The sequence below is a fragment of the Cryptotermes secundus genome, unplaced genomic scaffold (assembly GCF_002891405.2).
Source record: "Cryptotermes secundus unplaced genomic scaffold, Csec_1.0 scaffold87, whole genome shotgun sequence".
Taxonomy (NCBI): Eukaryota; Metazoa; Arthropoda; class Insecta; order Blattodea; family Kalotermitidae; genus Cryptotermes; species Cryptotermes secundus.
In genome coordinates this window covers 1,119,726-1,139,208 of record NW_019739942.1, presented here as the reverse complement: position 1 = coordinate 1,139,208, position 19,483 = coordinate 1,119,726, and the positions used below count along the sequence as shown (strand labels likewise).

The window sequence follows — 19,483 nt, the reverse complement described above, 5'->3', positions numbered from 1 at the left end:
AAAATGGTCCATATTACTTGCCTCGCTCATGCATTGCATAGAGTGGCTGAAGAAGTTCGAGGACATTTTCCTGATGTAGATAGGCTAGTTTCAAACGGAAAGAAAATATTCATCAAGGCCCCTCTTCGAGTGCTGAAATTAAAACAGGAAGCTCCTCTACTGCCACTTCCTGCACAGCCTGTCATCACACGGTGGGGTACATGGTTGGATGCTGTGGCATATTATTGTGAAAATTACACATCCATTGAGAAAATGTTTAATGGCTTTGACAGCAGTGAGTCAACATCAATTAAAGCTCTCAAGGACTTATTCTCTACCCCTCTAGTACAAAATCTGGCATACATAAAGTCAAACTTCTGTTCAATTTCAGGTGCAATAACTCGCCTGGAATTTGTAGGGACTGAACTCTGTGACGCGTTGGACACTGTAAAGAGCATTGAGAATGAACTAAACCGAACTCGTGGTGAAATAAGTGACAGGATTAAAACCAAAATAGAAAGTGTTCTTCATCGGAATGCTGGTTATTCAACATTATGCAAGATTGCAGATATACTTTCCGGTAAACTAGCAACATTCGAAGATGATACAGAACTGTCACCAAACGACTTGACATTCTTCAAATATGCTCCTGTCACATCATGTGATGTGGAACGAAGTTTTTCCAAATACAAAACTATCCTTAGTGATAATCGGCGATCTTTCAAATTTGAAAATTTGAAAATGCATGTAGTTATAAATTGCAATTGTAACAGTGAAAATTGAGACGTGAATAACTCAGTGAAAATTGAGACGTGAATAGCTTGTGTTCTTTTAAATGGTGTTTTTAGATAACAGAGTTAAGTTAGTGTTCATACCATGTGCACCAGTGTTTGTCTAAAATATGAACGCAAATATCAGTATTAAAAAGAAAACAATGAATGGTTTAATCCAGTACGAAATGTCGAAATTCCATCAGTTTTCTTTCCTTCAGAGACATAATAGGGCTAATTTGGTAAGTAGGACCTACTATCATATATTCATCATCTTTATTCTTAAACTCTAGTAAAAGTTGTAATTAAAATTGTGAAATTTTATGTCCCATTTAATATTTAAGGTCATATTTTACACTTTTTAGGTCATATTTGACATAATTTTGGGTCATAAGTGCATGCATATATTTATAGTTTTTAGGTCATAAAAATCCGGGCCCTAGTTATAACAAAAGGGATTATAAAGAAAGAAACTCACTTTGAAGTGATGCATTAATATTAACAGGTATCTTTGCCATTCCCCCCATATACTGAACAGTGTAACTGGCTTGTACTACCTTGGACACCCCCCCCCTCCTTCCAGTCTCCCTTGCTTGTGCTTTGCTGTTAACACCCTGGACTTCCTTTCACATCTCTATCATTTTACTCTTCTTTGTGCTTGTTTTTATAATTTTATAAATGTTGAAAAGACCATAAACACAACTATATGTAACTACATTTATTACTAAATTCAATGAATATGAATATGCATTTACCTTGAGGAACAAAGAAGAATTCTCCTTTTTTCATATTTCTTGTAGTCTCATGAATAGTCACAATGGGTGTGCCAACAGATATATGGAACACCTGTACATAAAGAAATAACTTGACAACCACAGCAATCTTTTTATATCACATCTTGAAATACACAGTCATCACTTTTGGCCAGAATTATCTTCATGACAAGTAACTTTCTGTTCACCTATAATAAATTATTTTCTTAAAACAGTGATTTTGAAAATGTAAGATTCTGTACGATGCACTGGACACTGAAAATAAAACTGAAACATCGATATTGATATGCTGATTATTAAGGATGATACAAAACTCTTTTATTGTGGCAGAAGATTTGGTGCTATATGAGCCCAACTTTAATGTTCCGTAGCCATATTTTACTACCATGTAGCCTGATACCTTCAGACCAGTTAATTTAAATACCATTTACACACTACATTCAATAAATAAATCAAAGCAGGGAAAATCTAATCTTATTGCATTCTACTGCATTACAAGTGGTAAAGGGTTAATTTTTGAAGAAGTAAAACATGCATGAAAACCCTCACTTTGGCTAAAAGATCTTTATACTTATTACTGCTAACGATTTTCAGCAAATTTCCTCAGTGTAACTAAAGTTTGTGTATCAGTGGAGAACCTGGATTATCATCTTATACATAATTCAAAATCTGGACTCTGGTAAACTTTGCATTATGTAACAATAGGTTTTGATGACATACAATGTCAGAAATTCTTAAACAAACTGTTGTACAAAATGAGACTTTGAAACAGGCTACCTTGTGTGAAACTGCAAATTTGGATTGCAGAGTATATTTTTCACAAAACAAATGTCCACACATTTCACACTGATGCCACAAGATTCTGACTGACGTCATATAATATAGTCTTAGTGAAAGGTAAAAGAGAAGAAAGATATGCTGAAAGGTTTACACTAGAACAAACTGGTCTTGAACCCAAGATGTTTGGCATGGCAGGCCAGCATATTCACCAAAAACTTATTCATTTATTTATCAAATTACAGGATAATTAGTGCATGGTGAATTAATGAATTTTCACTCACAGTTTTATATTTCAGAAAAAAACACAAACTTACGAGAATGCCATGTGAGGCACAAGCCCTCATTAGAAGTTACAATTTCTTGGGTTGCACCAAATGTCAGTTCAGTAATATAGGACATGCTAAGAACTGTAGTTCCAAAATCAGTTTTTAATATAAGGAACATACCATACATCAAATATAATTATGTGTGCAAGACTCTAGGCCAGAAAGTGATAGTGCCAATTCTAATGTGAACTATGCACAATTCAGTGGTTTCCAAGCTTTCACTGCTCAATAAACCATTTCAGATGTGAATCCATCCAAAATAACATAACTTTGTAAGAATTTCTAATTCCAGATATGTTATATCTGGCCCACACATACATGCACTCATGAACACTGTCTCAACACCCATTTTAATTATGCCACCCCCCACCTATTTTCACTTGCACTGAAATACTAGTGGCACGACAAGTCTATCTAAATAAATTTTTACCTGCAAACTCACCTAAAAAATCACACATCTCAAAGAGATTCACTGAAGAAGGTTGCAGTGGTAAACTGTGTCTGTGTCTACATTCTTTGGATATTATCTGGAGTTAAGTTGTCAGAACTTCACAGTATGCTATAAGGAACTCTAGATGAAATATTCTGTTCCCGTTAGGGCTTCATAAGCAAATTGTTATTTCAATACAAATAAGTCTGCCGCCACCACCACCACCACCATCACCATTCCCTCCCATCTTCCACACAAACACAATATAAACACAAAGACGAAAATATGTTACTTACCAAATTTGAATCAACAATTGAATATGATTCACAAAAGGGAGCTACTTCAACAAATCCTGCTGACATTCCAGGAACTTCAAGACCTGTTAAGACAGTGAAGTTCTGTTCCTGATACCCAGTATTGTCTGACTCAACACGAAGTGTTGAGAAGCATTCTGGAACACAGAAATACCAGGTATAAAAGAAGCCTTGAAATCACTAAAAATATTTAAATACTCAAGATCTATCAAATATGCAGCTGGCAAAATTGTCATATGGCCTGAGCATCAAAATGTAAAAAAAATTTTACAACTATAGCACACTCTCACAGCAGAATAGAAGTACTCATATGCCATTCTTTTTCTTAGCTTGCTAAACAACCATTACACAAATTAAATACAGGAAAGGGCTCATCTTATAGATGAAGCTTAAGTTATTAAAGTTACTACATTACTGCACAAACATAATTACCTAATTCACAATTAGCATTCCCATATGGCACCAACACCATTTTTCTTGAACAAGTTCCTTTAATATCTTTTTGTGGAAACTGGAAACCTTCTTTTTGATACTGAACTATAATAAGAAGCAAATACATTTTAACAAATACCACAAAGACAATGAACAACAAAATCAAAATAAATATTACTATATAAAAGAGAAAAGAAAAATAACCTTAAGCTATGACCCTACATTCTACAGATAAAATAAATATATTTCATGATATGGTATAAGTTCAACATGCCACTGTCTTTGTATGTCACAGTGATGTAACTATAACGAAGAAAAATGAGTTATGGTAACAGATTTCACCTATAAAAGAGTACATTTTTATATGTACAACTGATGGTATTATTATTAATTTTATTCATTTCATATATGAAATCCTTTCACATGGTGATCTCAGTGTCTTCCTCCATGTTTCTCTAACTCTCCTGTTATTTCTTGTAATGCAGAAGTTCACCCTGGCTAGCTCACGAGTGTTGATTTGAGTGGCACTGCACTGCTGAATTTATGGAGATAATGAAAACATTACAAAATGTATCCTGGGTGTTTTCAGGTCAAGTCCAAACACTTGCAAAGAATATTAATGTTCATGTAAATTTAATTTAATACTGATAAAATAACATTTTTTATCTATTATAAATTTTCGTTCTATTGTACCTTATTCATCTGAACTGTGAGACACATTCCATTAAAATCTTCTAGTTTCACATGACAAATTTATTTTCACTTTCATCTTTCTACATTTTCACACATCTGAATTTAACCAGCACTAATATTAGAATCATTTCTCATCTGTGTGTGCCAACAGGGCCACTTCCTGAACTGTGAAACATTTAAAGAATTTCTGGCATTGCTGGTACATAAATAAATATTTATGAAATGCTAAAGAGAAAAACAGTTCATATCACACATGAATAATGACTTTCAGGATTAACTGCATACAACTTTACAATAATATATGCAATATTATTACTAACATTGAATCAAGCAATACTGTACAAAATTCATGAAATGCACCGAAGATGTAAATGCTTACGGCTTATTTTAGAAAGCTGTATTCCCATCTTAATTCTTATTTGAGATAATGTATCCAAAATTAAGATGGAAGCCTTGCAGATATTTTTTTGTATTATAAATAATAAGAGTACAGATACATCTGTGTGTAAAGGCTGATCTTGGTTCATTGGCATTCTACTTTATGAATTTGAGTTTGGCCATCTATGAATTAATTCAATTATTGACATATATCTATAACACAACATAAATAATAATGGTAATTATAAAGTTAACAATACTAATGAACACTCAATTCTGAAAGAACTCTATTTAGCAATATGTTACATAAAAGGTCATTTTACCAGAAGGCTTAGCAGCACCAACCCACTGGCGAGAAGGAAATCCAGAATCAATGCCAGCCACTTCACGGCAGAAATCTGCCCCTACTTTATATTGTATTCTTTCTCCTCTCCAGTATTCCAAACGCTTGACCCTTTTCCTTTTTGATCGCCTCAGGTCTGAAACATAACATCAACTGCAACAATTACCACTTTCACATATCCGTATTACATCTAATGTAATCGGATGCTGAAGGAGTTCCAACATTCTGGCACACTGTGGTGTGAGGGAGATGGAAGACATGGCCCAATACATGTCTTTCAGGAGGAATGAGGGTGGGAGGTTAGAGAATAGTTCTGTTAAATAGGAAGGAGACCTATATATGGGGCCACATTCATCCTTAAGAGAGCAACTGCAGCAGTCACCAAAATACCATAACAGCTTCAACAAACAATGTGACTAAAGCCTGAAGCTCAAGTTACACACCAGACACAGGCAGTGCAAAAATCTAAGGACAATAGTAATCACTTATGTTTGGCCATGCCACAGCTCAAGCAGTTAGTCCCTGGTTTCCCACCGTGGCAGCCCAGGTTCGAACCCGGGTCTGGTCAAGTGGGATTTGTGTTGGACAAAGTGGCACTTGGGCGAGTTTTCTCCAAGTACTTCAGTTTCCCCTGCCAATCTTCATTCCACCAAATTCTTCATCATCATAATCACCCAGGGCAGGCTACAATAGGCCAATCAGTGACTGCCGTGCTGAGTGGACCCAGTTGGACTCCACCCTCCACTAAGTGAATTAAAAAAAAATCACCTATGTTCATGAAAAATTATGAGCAACATTTAATCAACTCAACTGTACATATACATCCTTTCTATGGTACCTTTAACCAGCCCCACATTACACATTATCCCTCACCAAACATTTTAACAATCTAAACAATCACTACAATCTACATCTATATTTTATGCAAGAAATTTGTCACTACATTTTCACTGTAAAAATGGATCCATTTAACCCTGCAATAGTAATCACTTATGTTTGGCCATGCCATAGCTCAAGCAGTTAGTCCCTGGTTTCCCACCGTGGCAGCCCAGGTTCGAACCCGGGTCTGGTCAAGTGGGATTTGTGTTGGACAAAGTGGCACTTGGGCGAGTTTTCTCCAAGTACTTCAGTTTCCCCTGCCAATCTTCATTCCACCAAATTCTTCATCATCATAATCACCCAGGGCAGGCTACAATAGGCCAATCAGTGACTGCCGTGCTGAGTGGACCCAGTTGGACTCCACCCTCCACTAAGTGAATTAAAAAAAAATCACCTATGTTCATGAAAAATTATGAGCAACATTTAATCAACTCAACTGTACATATACATCCTTTCTATGGTACCTTTAACCAGCCCCACATTACACATTATCCCTCACCAAACATTTTAACAATCTAAACAATCACTACAATCTACATCTATATTTTAGGCAAGAAATTTGTCACTACATTTTTATTGTAAAAATGGATCCATTTAACCCTGCAATTTAGTAATGATATGTTTTACTTATTTATGTATTTACACAACACCTGATGATGGTCCAAGTGACTGAATCATGAAGTGGCAATGAAAAAATAAACGAGATTAAACCATTAATATTGTGACGTATTTGCGCTATGCAGTTGAGTTGCACTGAGTGAATGGCAGTGACTCCAGCAGGAGAAGTAACTGTGATACTGCAGATGGGAGTAATTGGAAAACTGTGAATTGTGTAAATGTAAAAGCGAGTGTTCAATAAATTTGCTACATCCAAAACAGCGTGAAGTTATTTGTCGCACGTTACACCCACAACACGTGACAATATATTACACATATTTTAATAAATTTTATTAAAATTAGAATCAATCTACTTCGTTGCTGTGATGAAGGTCCCAACACCTCAATGTTATAACAGGATGCAAAAAATAAAAATATTTAATCAAGTGTTCAATTTGGATGTTTTGAATCAACTAACCCAGTGGTTCTCAACCTTTTTTTGCTCGTGGCCCACTTCTGACTTTCATTCAGTTCTGTGGCCCACGCCCCTCATATTGTTTAATTATAATAAATGTAATATTGATTATAAATATGTACTTTATCAACTGTACTTTCATTTATAACAATTATTACTTGTTTATAGCATAAGGAATATTGATAATAAGAAAGGGGTTTATTAACAAAAAACTTTATTTATAATAGAATTTTTACTTATATAATGTTCTGTTTATTTACAGTATATAATTATGCTGCTGACAAAAAATTACAATAATATTAGTGTCCCTTAGGTTTAGTGAGATCCTTGCGGCTGATGAGAAGAAGCAAGTTTTTGTATATCTGGTTGCAGCGTTGTTAGAGATAATCGAAGATCACCTCTCTTCACAATATCAAGACAGTTACGAGCCTTTGATAGCAGACGAAGAACTCGACTAAATCCAGATTCAACTAGATATGAAGTAGGAAATCCGATAAAAAACAATTTCGCCTTCTCCCAAAGCTGTGGAAATTTATTGGCAATTTCATTGCTTATCCAAAATGTTGTTTGTCATTTTTGAATCTAGCTTGGGCTGTTACATCACTTTGCAGTTCAATGAGATATTCTTGTAATACGCTGTCAACATCAACCGCATTTACCTGAAATGGATCGACCACCCAATCTGGGATAGTCATCTCCAGCAGGTCGCTGAACCGAAATTGCATATCATTGTATAAATTCTTCAAATGCTCAATATATACAAAAATGTCATCATCTTTCAATTCTGTGTCCAAACACTTCGAATACTGAACTGAAGAACACCTGAAATGTATTGAAAAGGTGGCAGTAAAACTCATTTGGAGGAGGGGGAGATATTTAGGAAAATAAAGAATAATTCGTTAGGGCTCTACCTGCTCTGAGAAGGCGCATACCTGTTTACCGGTACTTGGAATTCCCAGATCTAAGGTTGTGGTTTAAGTACAACAGGTTCTGACCCTTCTAAGTAAGGTACACAAAAACAAGGATATCGAGTTATTGTGTTATTACATGTACTGACCATTTGGCATTTTTATTTCTTTTTATATTATTAATAATTTTATTTTAGAAGTGAAAATTTTGTGGCCCACTTAACAGTTTCCATGGCCCTCCAGTTTTCCAAATTTTGTCTGCGGCCCCACAGAAATACGGCTTGGCCCACTGGGGGGGCCATATGGCCCCCGTTGAGAACCACTGAACTAACCGATGGAGTTCAACAGATATGGTCTGAAAATGGTAACACTGAACCAGCTTACTCAGTGCTCTACATAAAAGATTGCTCCCTTTGCATCTTATTCGATGAATTTGGTACCTAGAAATTTTTCTGTTCTGGAGGGTGGGGGAGGGGATCTTCAACATTCATTGAGTCTGACAAGCAAGAGATTATTCTGAAAGGATATGCTTGACCAACAGGTCTGACTTTCAGTTAAAAAACCAATCAATCCCAGTACTTCTTTTTTCCCCTTGGCACTACAGCCCCAGTGGGTCTAGGCCTACCTCCATGAACTTCTCCGTTCACTTCGGTTTTTCTAGGTCTTACACATTTGGTAGGACTCCTTGGGTGGGTGATCAGCTTGTCGCAAGGCCCAGTACTTTTGATCTGCCCATATTTAAAGTTCACTCTGGGTGCAGTATGACAGGTACATAAAACAGCAGTCTTCACTTCCATGTGTATGTCTTCAGTAAGTAATAATTTAAAATATTAGTCTGTACTTTGATGGGAGCCAGCATAGCATAATTGGTATAGCGACTGGCTACAGGCTGGACGACAGAGGGGTAGTAGTTCGAGTCCCGGTAGGGTCAAGAATTTTCTCTTCTCCATGTCATCCAGACTCGCTCTGGGGTTCACCCAGCCTCCTATCCAATGTGTACGGTGGGCTCTTTCCGGGGGGGGGGGGTAAAGTGGCCGGGGCGTGAAGCTGACCACTCACCTCCAATTAGTGCCTAAAGAAAAAAAGTAAAGCTATCCCTGTAACAGGCCATGAAGGCCCATAGGGTTGAGAGATGTTAAGGGTCCCACATTATCTTGACAATCGGCTCAAAGATGGCGGTAAGGTTGTCAGCCTTATGTGCCGGCCGCCTTTCACTCCCCAGGAAAATTATTTAATTAATTCCTGGTACTCATTTCTGTTAGAGGCTGAGTAAACCCCAGGGCCTAGTGAGGCCGGAAGGACTAGGTCAATTGAAAAAAATCCAATGACCTCATCAGGACTTGAACCCGCGACCTTCGGCTTGTAGCATAGTACCACTACACTACCGCATACCCCCTCCAATTAGTGTCTAGGTCAAGAAAATACGGATCTAAACATCCATTCCCCATACATCTTCATGGCGTAGTGCCTAATTAGTTAAGTACAGGGACAACTTTACCTTTTACTCTATACTTTGATAATCACTTACCAATTTCACTTTCAGACACAGACTGTCTCTTTGTTTTCTGCTCAGGTACAGCACTAATACGAAACTTCTTTTGCTCAGATGAGTTCAGCCTAGGCACCAACTTCGATGTCTTCTTTTCCTGCCATGTCTTTTTAGCCACCTTATTCCTCTGAGTTATCTCACCAATATTTGAGGACTCTATACGGCTTTTACCATCAGCTACATCTTCAACATTTCTTTTCATTCCTTAAAGAAAACAAAAATTCAGTTTCAGTCTAAACTGCTGTCTACAACTATAATGTTGCCCATTCTTCTGTAAAGATATGAAAACTGGTCTCTCACACTGGAGGAGAAACACAGACTGAAGGTGACAACAAAGCAGTCAGAATATTACATAACAGAGATAATATGACTTGGATTGGAGAAAAAAAAACAATGAAGAACTTCATGACTTCTACTTTTGATCCTATTGTAACAGTAATTAAATTGAGGAGCCTTGGATGGGCTCTGAAATGCATAATAAATGGTGTAAAGCAACAAGAACATGCTGCCTCCATCTTCAGGGTCAAAAAGTTAAGCCAAGAAAGTAAGCAGCAAGCAGTCTTCAGACTGCCTACTGCTTGCTTGGCTTATTTTTCAACCCTGAAGATGGAGGCAACACAATGCCCTGAAACATCAGTCAACCTCTACCAGACTACACAGCATCACATCCCAGAAGACAGAAATATTCAAGATATTTCCATAAAAATAATCTGTAAAACTTTCTTGATAAAAATGTCTGACAAAAACGTTGAATGTTTAGAACTACATCTTACTTCATATTTGAACTGTACAAGAGGTCTCTTGAATACTGAGTGGTGTACATATACCACCTACCCTAGACTGTTAACTGAAACCACAGCAGCCTGTTTGTAACTGGAGGTTGAAGCTGCTGGAGAAAGGAAACGAACTGAGATTCAGATGAACAATGAATTATATATGTCATTTTCTGATTAACCCATTAATAAAGAATAAAAAGCATTAAAAATACAAACCTTGGTTTCGGGATGATTTTTTTTCATCAGATGCGTTTCCTTCTACAGAAATCTCTACTTGATTCTTCAGATACTGTTTCCTGCTTGTCATTTTATTCTCTTTATTAACTTGACCGGTACGTTTCTTTTTTCTGGTCTTAGCTCTCAACCCTGTTAATGAATCCACAAACTCATCACATGAAGCACCTACCGAAAATAACCTCTGGGGTAACCTGGCACTGAATATCAATAAAAGATTGGCACTGGCAAGTCAACATAAATATTGAAAACTGTTAGAACAAGGAAAACCAAGTGTTCTTAAATCACATTCCATCACTTTACAATGAATGCATATAGCAAAGCTGTTATGCATTCCATACAAATTTCACGAAAACTGAAAGACAACAACTTAACACTGAATGGACTATGTAAATGCTATTACCCAATTACAGGTAGTAACTTTTCTCGAGCTATATTATTTTCACTTACTTGATGATTTTCTTGAATTACATGCACCTCTGTTCTCTGCGGTTACACTGTTAAACCTAGAATGCAGTAAAAAATTTCTATTAACAAAGGAATAGTTTAACTTAGTTTTTAAATACAACACACAGCAGAGACTTACAAATCGAAACACAGTAACAAAACTGACGCTATTAAAACAATGGAATTTGTACTTTAGGATCAGCAGCTTTATTAAGTGCAACAAGAATAACATAAGCTGTTCAAAGTACAGAACCTCACTTAAAATGAATATGCAAAGAATGTGTACAGTTTGAAAAAATAAAACAATTTCTGGAGACTGAAGAAACCTTGTATGCACTCCTCTTTTCTCCTATGTGTGCTACATGCCTTGCCCACCCACCCTGACTGAGCTTTGTAATAATATTTGGTAAGGAGTACAAGTTACAAAGATCCTCACTGTGCAATTTTCTCCAGTCTCCAGTAGCATGATCATGCAAACTGTTAGCTTGATGATCTAGCTNTTGTTAATATATGATGGAAATATACCTCTTGGATGATCTTCCAGGTGAATTCTGAGACGGCCCAAATCTTAATTCACTTTGCTTTTCTGCCGAGAATAATGCAGTATCTCCATCACCATCCTTATATAGGTTTCTAGATATCTGAACATTAAGATCATACATATAAAAATAATATTCTGCACTCTCATATATATTGTTCAGTTCACACTATTAATGGGTGAAGAAAAGACACTGAAAGCATTTACAAACAAAAGACACTGTTTTGACCTAAGAAAGAAGATCAAATGAGAAGCAAAAACAATAAAGGCCTCTAAGAGATGTGAAAAAAATGTGACAGAATAACACACTTGCCATGAAATTCATAGTGAACAGTAACCAAACTACCATGTACAGACTATTCAATGGAAATGCACAGTGTAATTCATTAAAAAACTCAACATTTCAAACTGAGGGTGCAATTCAGAAAATCATGTAACAATTACTATTTTTTTAAATAATTTGATTATGATTTTAATGTATTTTGGTATTTTTGATAACAATGATAGATGCCTGTGACCTCCTGACATGACTGTATAGTAGTACATATTTTTGGCTATATTACAGGGTGATTCATATAGAACTGCCCCGACGAAATGAGCTGTAATATAAAATATACCATACAGATATTAAAGTAATTTACACATATCTTATCTTGGATTGTGTGCCGTGATCAGAGCAGGTGTTGAAAGTGTCCGCCGTTTTCAAGTAGGCACGCCTCCACCCGCGTTTGCATATTCGCCATGACTTGCTGCAGTGTTTCTTCAGTGATGTTCCTGATTTCAGCCAAAATGTTGTCCTTTAAATCCTGTAACGCATGCAGTTTGTTTGCATACACCCTGTCCTTCAGCAAACCCCAGAGAAAAAATCCAGGCTGGTAAGGTTGGGGGATTTTGGGGGCCACATCTTTTCAGAGATGACACAATCAGGGAAGACGCTCTCAATTAGTTCCATGGACATGTTGGACGTGTGGCACATCGCTGAATCCTGCTGAAAATAACCCTGTGTAAATTCCACATCATCCAGCTGCTGCAAGAAATCATAAAAAATACGGCAGTGAGCTGTCCATGGTCATGTTGAAGAAGATCGGTCCAATGATTCATAAACCAGAAATGGTGCACTACACACCCACTTTTTGTGGCTGTAGTGGTGATTCAGCAATCTCATTTGGGTTTTCAGATGCCCAGATCACGGAATTTTGTGCGTTTACATATCCTGATAGGTGGAACCATGCTTCAGCACTAAACCAAGTGATATCCAAAATCCTGGGGTTATCGTGCATGAATTCCCAAAACCATAAATATTACCGTACCCGTTTATCTTTATCAACATCACCCAATTCCTGAACATTGGTGATCTTGTAGGGACGAAGATTCGATTTCTTTGCAGCCCGTTGACACATTGAATAAGAATACCCGGTTTCCTGGCTTAGATGTCGTAATGATTTCTTGGGAGACTGCAGTAACCTGTCCCACACAGTTGCAATCGTTTCTTCTGGCATTTCTGGGCAGTTTTTATCACGTTCACTTAAAAGTGTCCCTGTCCTTTCAAATTTCTGAGCCAAGGACTGTATAGTCGATTTCCCTGGCTTCTTGTGAACTCCAAACTTCATCCTGAATTCCAACTGTGTGTTCACAATCGAGCCTGTTACCCAGTACATGTGCACGAGAAACACTCATGGTTCAACAGTGTACTCCATGACTGTCGCCTGCGCACTGCAGACACGTTTCGGGATTGTCCTTGACCTTGCAGCATAAGGGCTGCCACTTGCCGGATCATGGGCACACCATTCGACTCAGCACGGCCCACAGCCTGCAGAATTATTAGCAAATTCATCGGGCCAGTTCTATACCATTCACCCTGTATAATAATACAGAAGGGAAATGGCCTTATAGACACACTAGACAATTACTGGTCCACTGCTGAACATTTCTATACACATTTTACAGTAACATGATGAAACATCATACATCTCTTAAAAAATCTGGATTTTTACTTTCTTGTGACAACAGGAATCAAACAAACAAAAACTACAACAGACTTTGAAAATTAGATCTCTGTTCAATAAGATGAATGACTGATTAATTAGTCCAACTACAAAAACTACAACAGACTTTGAAAATTAGATCTCTGTTCAATAAGATGAATGACTGATTAATTAGTCAACCTGAACATGTAGCTGTAGACAAAGTTATTGTGCTCTTCAAAGGGTTTCAAACAACACATTCCTAAGAAAGAAAACAGCACAGTATGCTATGGTGTGACATTGTGACAAGACTAGTCATATTTACAATTTGAGTATATATTTAGTAACGATAAGCAAGATGAAACATAGATGATGATAGCTACACATACGATAATAAAAAGTTCCATTAGGTAAGTAGAAAGGATCTAACTATATCAAATAGCTACAACACTGTATCCTTCTGTGACAGAAAAATAAATCATTAACAGTTTCATCTGTTCAGAATTGTTGGAAATCATAATGCAATTCTCAAGGGACTCTCTTGCTTACTGCAACTTGCCATCAGCAAAACTTACTTCTTACTGTTCTACGACTTCTACCATCTATTTTTTTCATTGAAGCATCTTATTATATTTCAGTTCCTAGAAGAATTGTATTACAAGGGTGAGTCAAATGAAAACCTTAAATTTGTAATAAAAAATTGACATTTCCATTATCCTGTAAGTTGGTACATGTGCTACAAACAGCATGCAGAATGGCCTGTAGGCTGCAGCATTGTGCAGATGCACGAACACCGTCACAGCACCAGTATAAGATGGCTGCCCCACTTGAGACTTGCACCAGGGAAGAACAGCGTTCTGTTATTCGGTTTTTGTGTAGTGAAGGTGTGAAACCTATTGAAATTTATCGAAGAATGAAGTTTCAGTATGGTGATGCATGTTTGTCACAGCAGCAAGTGTACAAATGGAGTAGGAAGTTTGCAAATGGTGTGACTTCAGTGGAAGATGCTCCTCGTCCGGGTCAGGCATATCGAGTTGTGACTCCAGAGAACGCTGCAGCAGTTGAAGCCATAGTGAGGGAAAACCATCAAGTGATACTGAATGAAATTGCAGCAAGTTTAAACATTAGAGGTACGCCACGCGGTGGATGAGTGGTTGCGTGGACTACCAAAAGAATTTTTTTCTAAAGGAATTCATGCACTTTGTAAGCGCTGGAGGACTTGCATTGAGCATGGGGGAGATCATGTTGAAGAGTGATACAGCTTTGTACCACTTGTGCACAATAAATAATACTCAAAAAAATATTTAAGGTTTTCATTTGACTCGCCTACATACAATACAATTCCAAAGAGACACACTCACTTCTTGAAAATTGCAAATGGAAAAGATTAATGTTAACATTCTAAATTTTCTGGCATTTGCTTTCTTTATCAGATACTTACTCTATTTCAGTTCCTACAGGACAATAGTACAAGGGCTATTCAGAAAGTAACCTCAGTTTATTTCAGGCAACTATTCGTAACATAGAAGTGGGGGAGAGCTTGTGTATGTGAGGTAATGTAGCATGACTCATTGCCTTGTAAACCATTATATAACTGGTCACCTAGTGTTTGTTCTTGTCTCTACAGAGTGAGTAATGATGTTCCTGTGATTGATAATCCCACCAGTTGCAAAATTCACATTGTTATCCACCTTCCTTGTCCTGTTCTCTATGAGATATCACAGTTCTGCACAAGATAGGTTCCGAAAATGATCACAGATTTGCACAAAATGCAGAGAATGGCTTGGGCTTTTGACTTTTTTAGAGTGATACCACAAAGATGGCAATGAATTTCTCAATCACACTGTATGAATTTTGTATGAAAATGGGAGTAAATGTTGTTCTGAATGGAAAGAAATACAGTGCGGAGTGTCTCAGGGCTCTGTATTAGGCCCACTGCTCTTTTTACTATATGTAAATGACTTACCAAAAATTATATCTGACCTATACAAACCAATATTATTTGCAGATGATACAAGTATCCTTATCTTTGATAAGAATCCTGCAACATTTAAAATTAGAATAAATAAATTATTTGAGATGATAAATGAATGGTTTAGGAAAAATGAGCTAGTAATAAATTATGAAAAAACTTATTTTCTACAGTTTAAAACTAAAAACAGTAAAAACTTAAATGTTCAAGTTAGTTATTTAAACAATCAAATTCCAAGTATTTCTAATATATCGTTTCTGGGATTAAAAATTGAAAATTTTTTAACGTGGGAAAGTCATATTGATGCAGTAATTGATAAGTTAAACAGATCCTGTTTTGCAATCCGATCAGTTAAATCCTTTTTACCACTGGAGACATTAAAAATGATGTATTTTTCCTATGTACATTCTATAATAACGTATGGATTAATATTCTGGGGTAACTCCCCGCATAGTATAAAAGTGTTTAGGATGCAGAAAAGGATAATTAGGATTATAACAAATACAACAAAGAGAACATCGTGTCGTAGTTTGTTTCAAGAATTGGATATCCTCCCCCTACAAGCTCAATATATATTGTCGATCTCTCTGTTTGTCATAGTAAATAAGGAATTGTTCACATTCAACTCACAAATGCATAATTGTAGTACCAGATCTATCTGTGATCTGCATTATCCGCAAACTAGTCTGACACAATTCCAAAAAGGAATATGTTACATGGGGGTAAAGATCTTTAATCATTTGCCACCAAAAATCAAATCTATGTCTAATGACTTGAAAAATTTTAAAATTCAGTTGACAACATTTTTATTGCAAAACTCTTTTTATACATGTGATGAATTCTTTAGTAACAAATTTGCCTAGAAATAAGGATAATAGCATAAACAGTTTTAATATTGCATAATTTTATGTATAGTGATGTAAGACTGTTTGTTTGATATAAATTTAACACATGTTTTTTATCTATTTTAATGATTATAAACTGTACATATATATTGTAACGTGTTTCGTTACTGAATACGCTGTAGAGATCGTTAATTGGTTTATTCAACAATCTACATGAAACGGCTACAATGAATTATAACACAGTTGCGGGTTTCCACACTTTACAAACCCTACAACCAAAGTCTTCACGTACTAATAACGCGGGAGCTATACAAATCTCCCTGAATTACACACTCCAAATATAAGCACTCACTAAGTCTCGAAAGCACACAATAAGTCTTCCGCTCGCTGACTTCTTAGTTATCGCACACTCGCAGGCTGCTACCTTGAGAACTGTGAACTGACTTCGTAGGCAGTGTAGGTCTCTTATAAACCTTCAGCCGGACAACGGGAAAACAACCACGTGGTGGGCATCACTGTTTATCCGCGCTGCCTAGCAACCGCGGTATCCCTTGGTGACGTCACCGCTGTTGACTCGCGTTGCATAGCTACCAGGTTGCGGGGACTCGGCCAACTTCGGCTCTGCTCAGCTCACTTCGGCTTCGCTCGGCGCATCATGGCTGGGGGGGGGGTCATCCATAGCTCAACATGTCACAATATTTATATTTGTATTGTACTATATTAACTATGTGACTGGTTCTATATCTATGTATATGGATTTATGGAATATACAATAAATGAATGAATGAATGAATAACAGGTGATGAAACCTGGGTTTCATTTGTGAATGCTGAAATGAAAGAGCAGTCAAAGCAGTGGATGCACAAACATTCTCCAAACAAGCCAAAAAAAGTTTAAACAAACGGTGTCTGTTGGGAAAGCTGATGGAAACTGTTTTCTGGGACAGGGAAAGAGTTCTGATGGTTGAATAGATGCAACAAATGACCATAAAAACATCAGAAACGTATTGTGAACACTAAAAAAAAAGGTGCATAGTCATACAGAACAAAAGGTTTCTAACATCTGGTGTAATGCTCCTCCATGACAATGCATGTCCACATACAGCTGCTCACACTCGAGCACTGCTGGGGCATTTCAACTGGGAATTGTTTGAACACCCTCCTCACAGCTCTGATCTCACTCCAAGTGACTACCTGCTTGTTTTCCTACCTGAAGAATTGGGTCAGGTCACAGCCCTTCAACAATAATGAGGAGATGCTGGAAGGTGTTAAAATGTGGCTGAGCTCACAGGTGGCAGACTTCTTTGACACAGGTATACAAAAACTTACTCCCTGATAGAACAAGTGTCTCAATTCTGGCGGTGACTACGTTGAGAAGTAGCTTAAGTATGTATGCATTTTTTTGTATACAATATATTTTTTCTCACTTCTTGTTTTGTTAATAGCTTGCCAAAGGTTATTTTCTGAATAGTCCATGTATTACAACACAATTCCCGAAGGACACTCTTGCTTACTACAACTTGCAATAGGAAAAGATTAATACTCACTCTTGTACGTTTCCTGGCATCACTTTTTATTTTTTCATCAGATATTACTGCTGGATAACCTGAACCTTTCTGTGCTGATGCAGTCCTGCAATAGAGAAAGAGAAGCAGTTCCTGTTTGCTTTGTCTTGGGCTAAGGACTGGGGAATTAAATATTCTTGGGTTGTTTTTTGGGTCTGAAAAATGGCCAAACTAGTAACTGTAGAAGAAAAGAAAAGTGTAACCATAACACAGTGAAGCATGCTTCATCTGCATAGTGTCATAACTTTTAAATCAAATCAGAATGTCATATGCCATTGAGGATCACAATGATAATGGAGTTCTTAAACCCCTTTGTAAACCAAAATAAATATGGCAGTCACATGAAACTTTGATAAGAAAGCAAGATCAGTGTGTATTGTAATATCCTGCATCATCTCTGAAAAATGCAGTATAATGGAATCCCATCAGACCTGACTACTTTCAAGAATAAAGCAGTCTTCTGGGATATGGCACCACATAGATATTGTGTTAAGTGACGTTTCAGAAGAACGTATCGCCTCCATCTTCAGGGTAGAAGAAAAAGAAGAAAATCTGTAATTGAAGAACCAGCATGAGCAGGTGCAAATAGACTAGTGCCAAGAACAGGAAGAGAAGGGCTCTAGTTCTTCGCTTGCAGATTTTCTTCTTTTTTTCTTCTACCCTGAAGATGGAGGCAATGCATTCCTCCGAAACGTCGGTTAACACCATATCTACATGGCGCCATATCCCAGAAGACTGCTTTCTTCCTAGTAACTGCCCTGAAAAGTTCAGATCTTACACTGACTATTTTTGTTTTTGCCAAGTTTACCTGTATGTTTAACATGGGTATGTACTTCCAAACAAAAGGTACTGCATAGTATATTTCATGTATTAAAATTTCAAGTCTGAAATTCATTCAGTACAGTTATGTAGATTACACTGTTATCAAGCAGCACAAATTTTCAGTTTCCTATCCCCTTCCAAGTGGTCCACATGGATACTGCAGTATTTAACTACTGTCATCAACTGAGCTACATTCTTTCTCACTTGAAACAAACAATATTTTTTTCTGGTAATTTTAGGAAAACAGTACAGAACAAAATTATAAGACGAGAAAAAAATAAAAACACATATACTACTATGCATGCATATGTGTGTATTACAGTCACGTATTCCTTCAAAACTTATGTTTCTTTGAGACACTAGATCACAGTAATGCAAGTGAAAATACTGTGAAAACTTTATATAAAAATGCTTCTGAAATAATGACTAGCAAATACTAAGTCTTGCATTAGTGACTGCCTTCTCTCCAAAAGTCCAACTGAAAAGCTGAGAAATTAGAATACACTGAACTCTCGATTATCCAGGATAATGGTGGGGATTGAAATCACGATTAATCGAAAAACCGGTTAAGACAAATTTTATTAAAAGTAGTACTCCAATACTGTACCTTCATAATACTATAGGCCTACCTGTATTTAAATTTATTCAACCTCATTTATGTCATCTCATGGCCTATTTAATACTTTTTTTTACAT

General features: G+C 36.8%; 1 protein-coding gene across 1 annotated transcript in view; it reads right to left on the bottom strand.

The window, feature by feature from the left end:
* Positions 1-19,483, bottom strand: part of LOC111872030 (centromere protein C) — a 32,494-nt gene that overhangs the window by 2,338 nt on the left and 10,673 nt on the right. The window contains exons 6-14 of the mRNA XM_023865520.2: positions 17,949-18,033; positions 11,609-11,724; positions 11,087-11,142; positions 10,619-10,768; positions 9,606-9,830; positions 5,199-5,354; positions 3,805-3,909; positions 3,355-3,509; positions 1,505-1,595 (exon numbers count right to left, since the gene is read on the bottom strand). Coding sequence (XP_023721288.1) covers positions 1,505-1,595; positions 3,355-3,509; positions 3,805-3,909; positions 5,199-5,354; positions 9,606-9,830; positions 10,619-10,768; positions 11,087-11,142; positions 11,609-11,724; positions 17,949-18,033 — 1,139 coding nt within the window. The remainder of the gene's footprint in view (positions 1-1,504; positions 1,596-3,354; positions 3,510-3,804; positions 3,910-5,198; positions 5,355-9,605; positions 9,831-10,618; positions 10,769-11,086; positions 11,143-11,608; positions 11,725-17,948; positions 18,034-19,483) is intronic.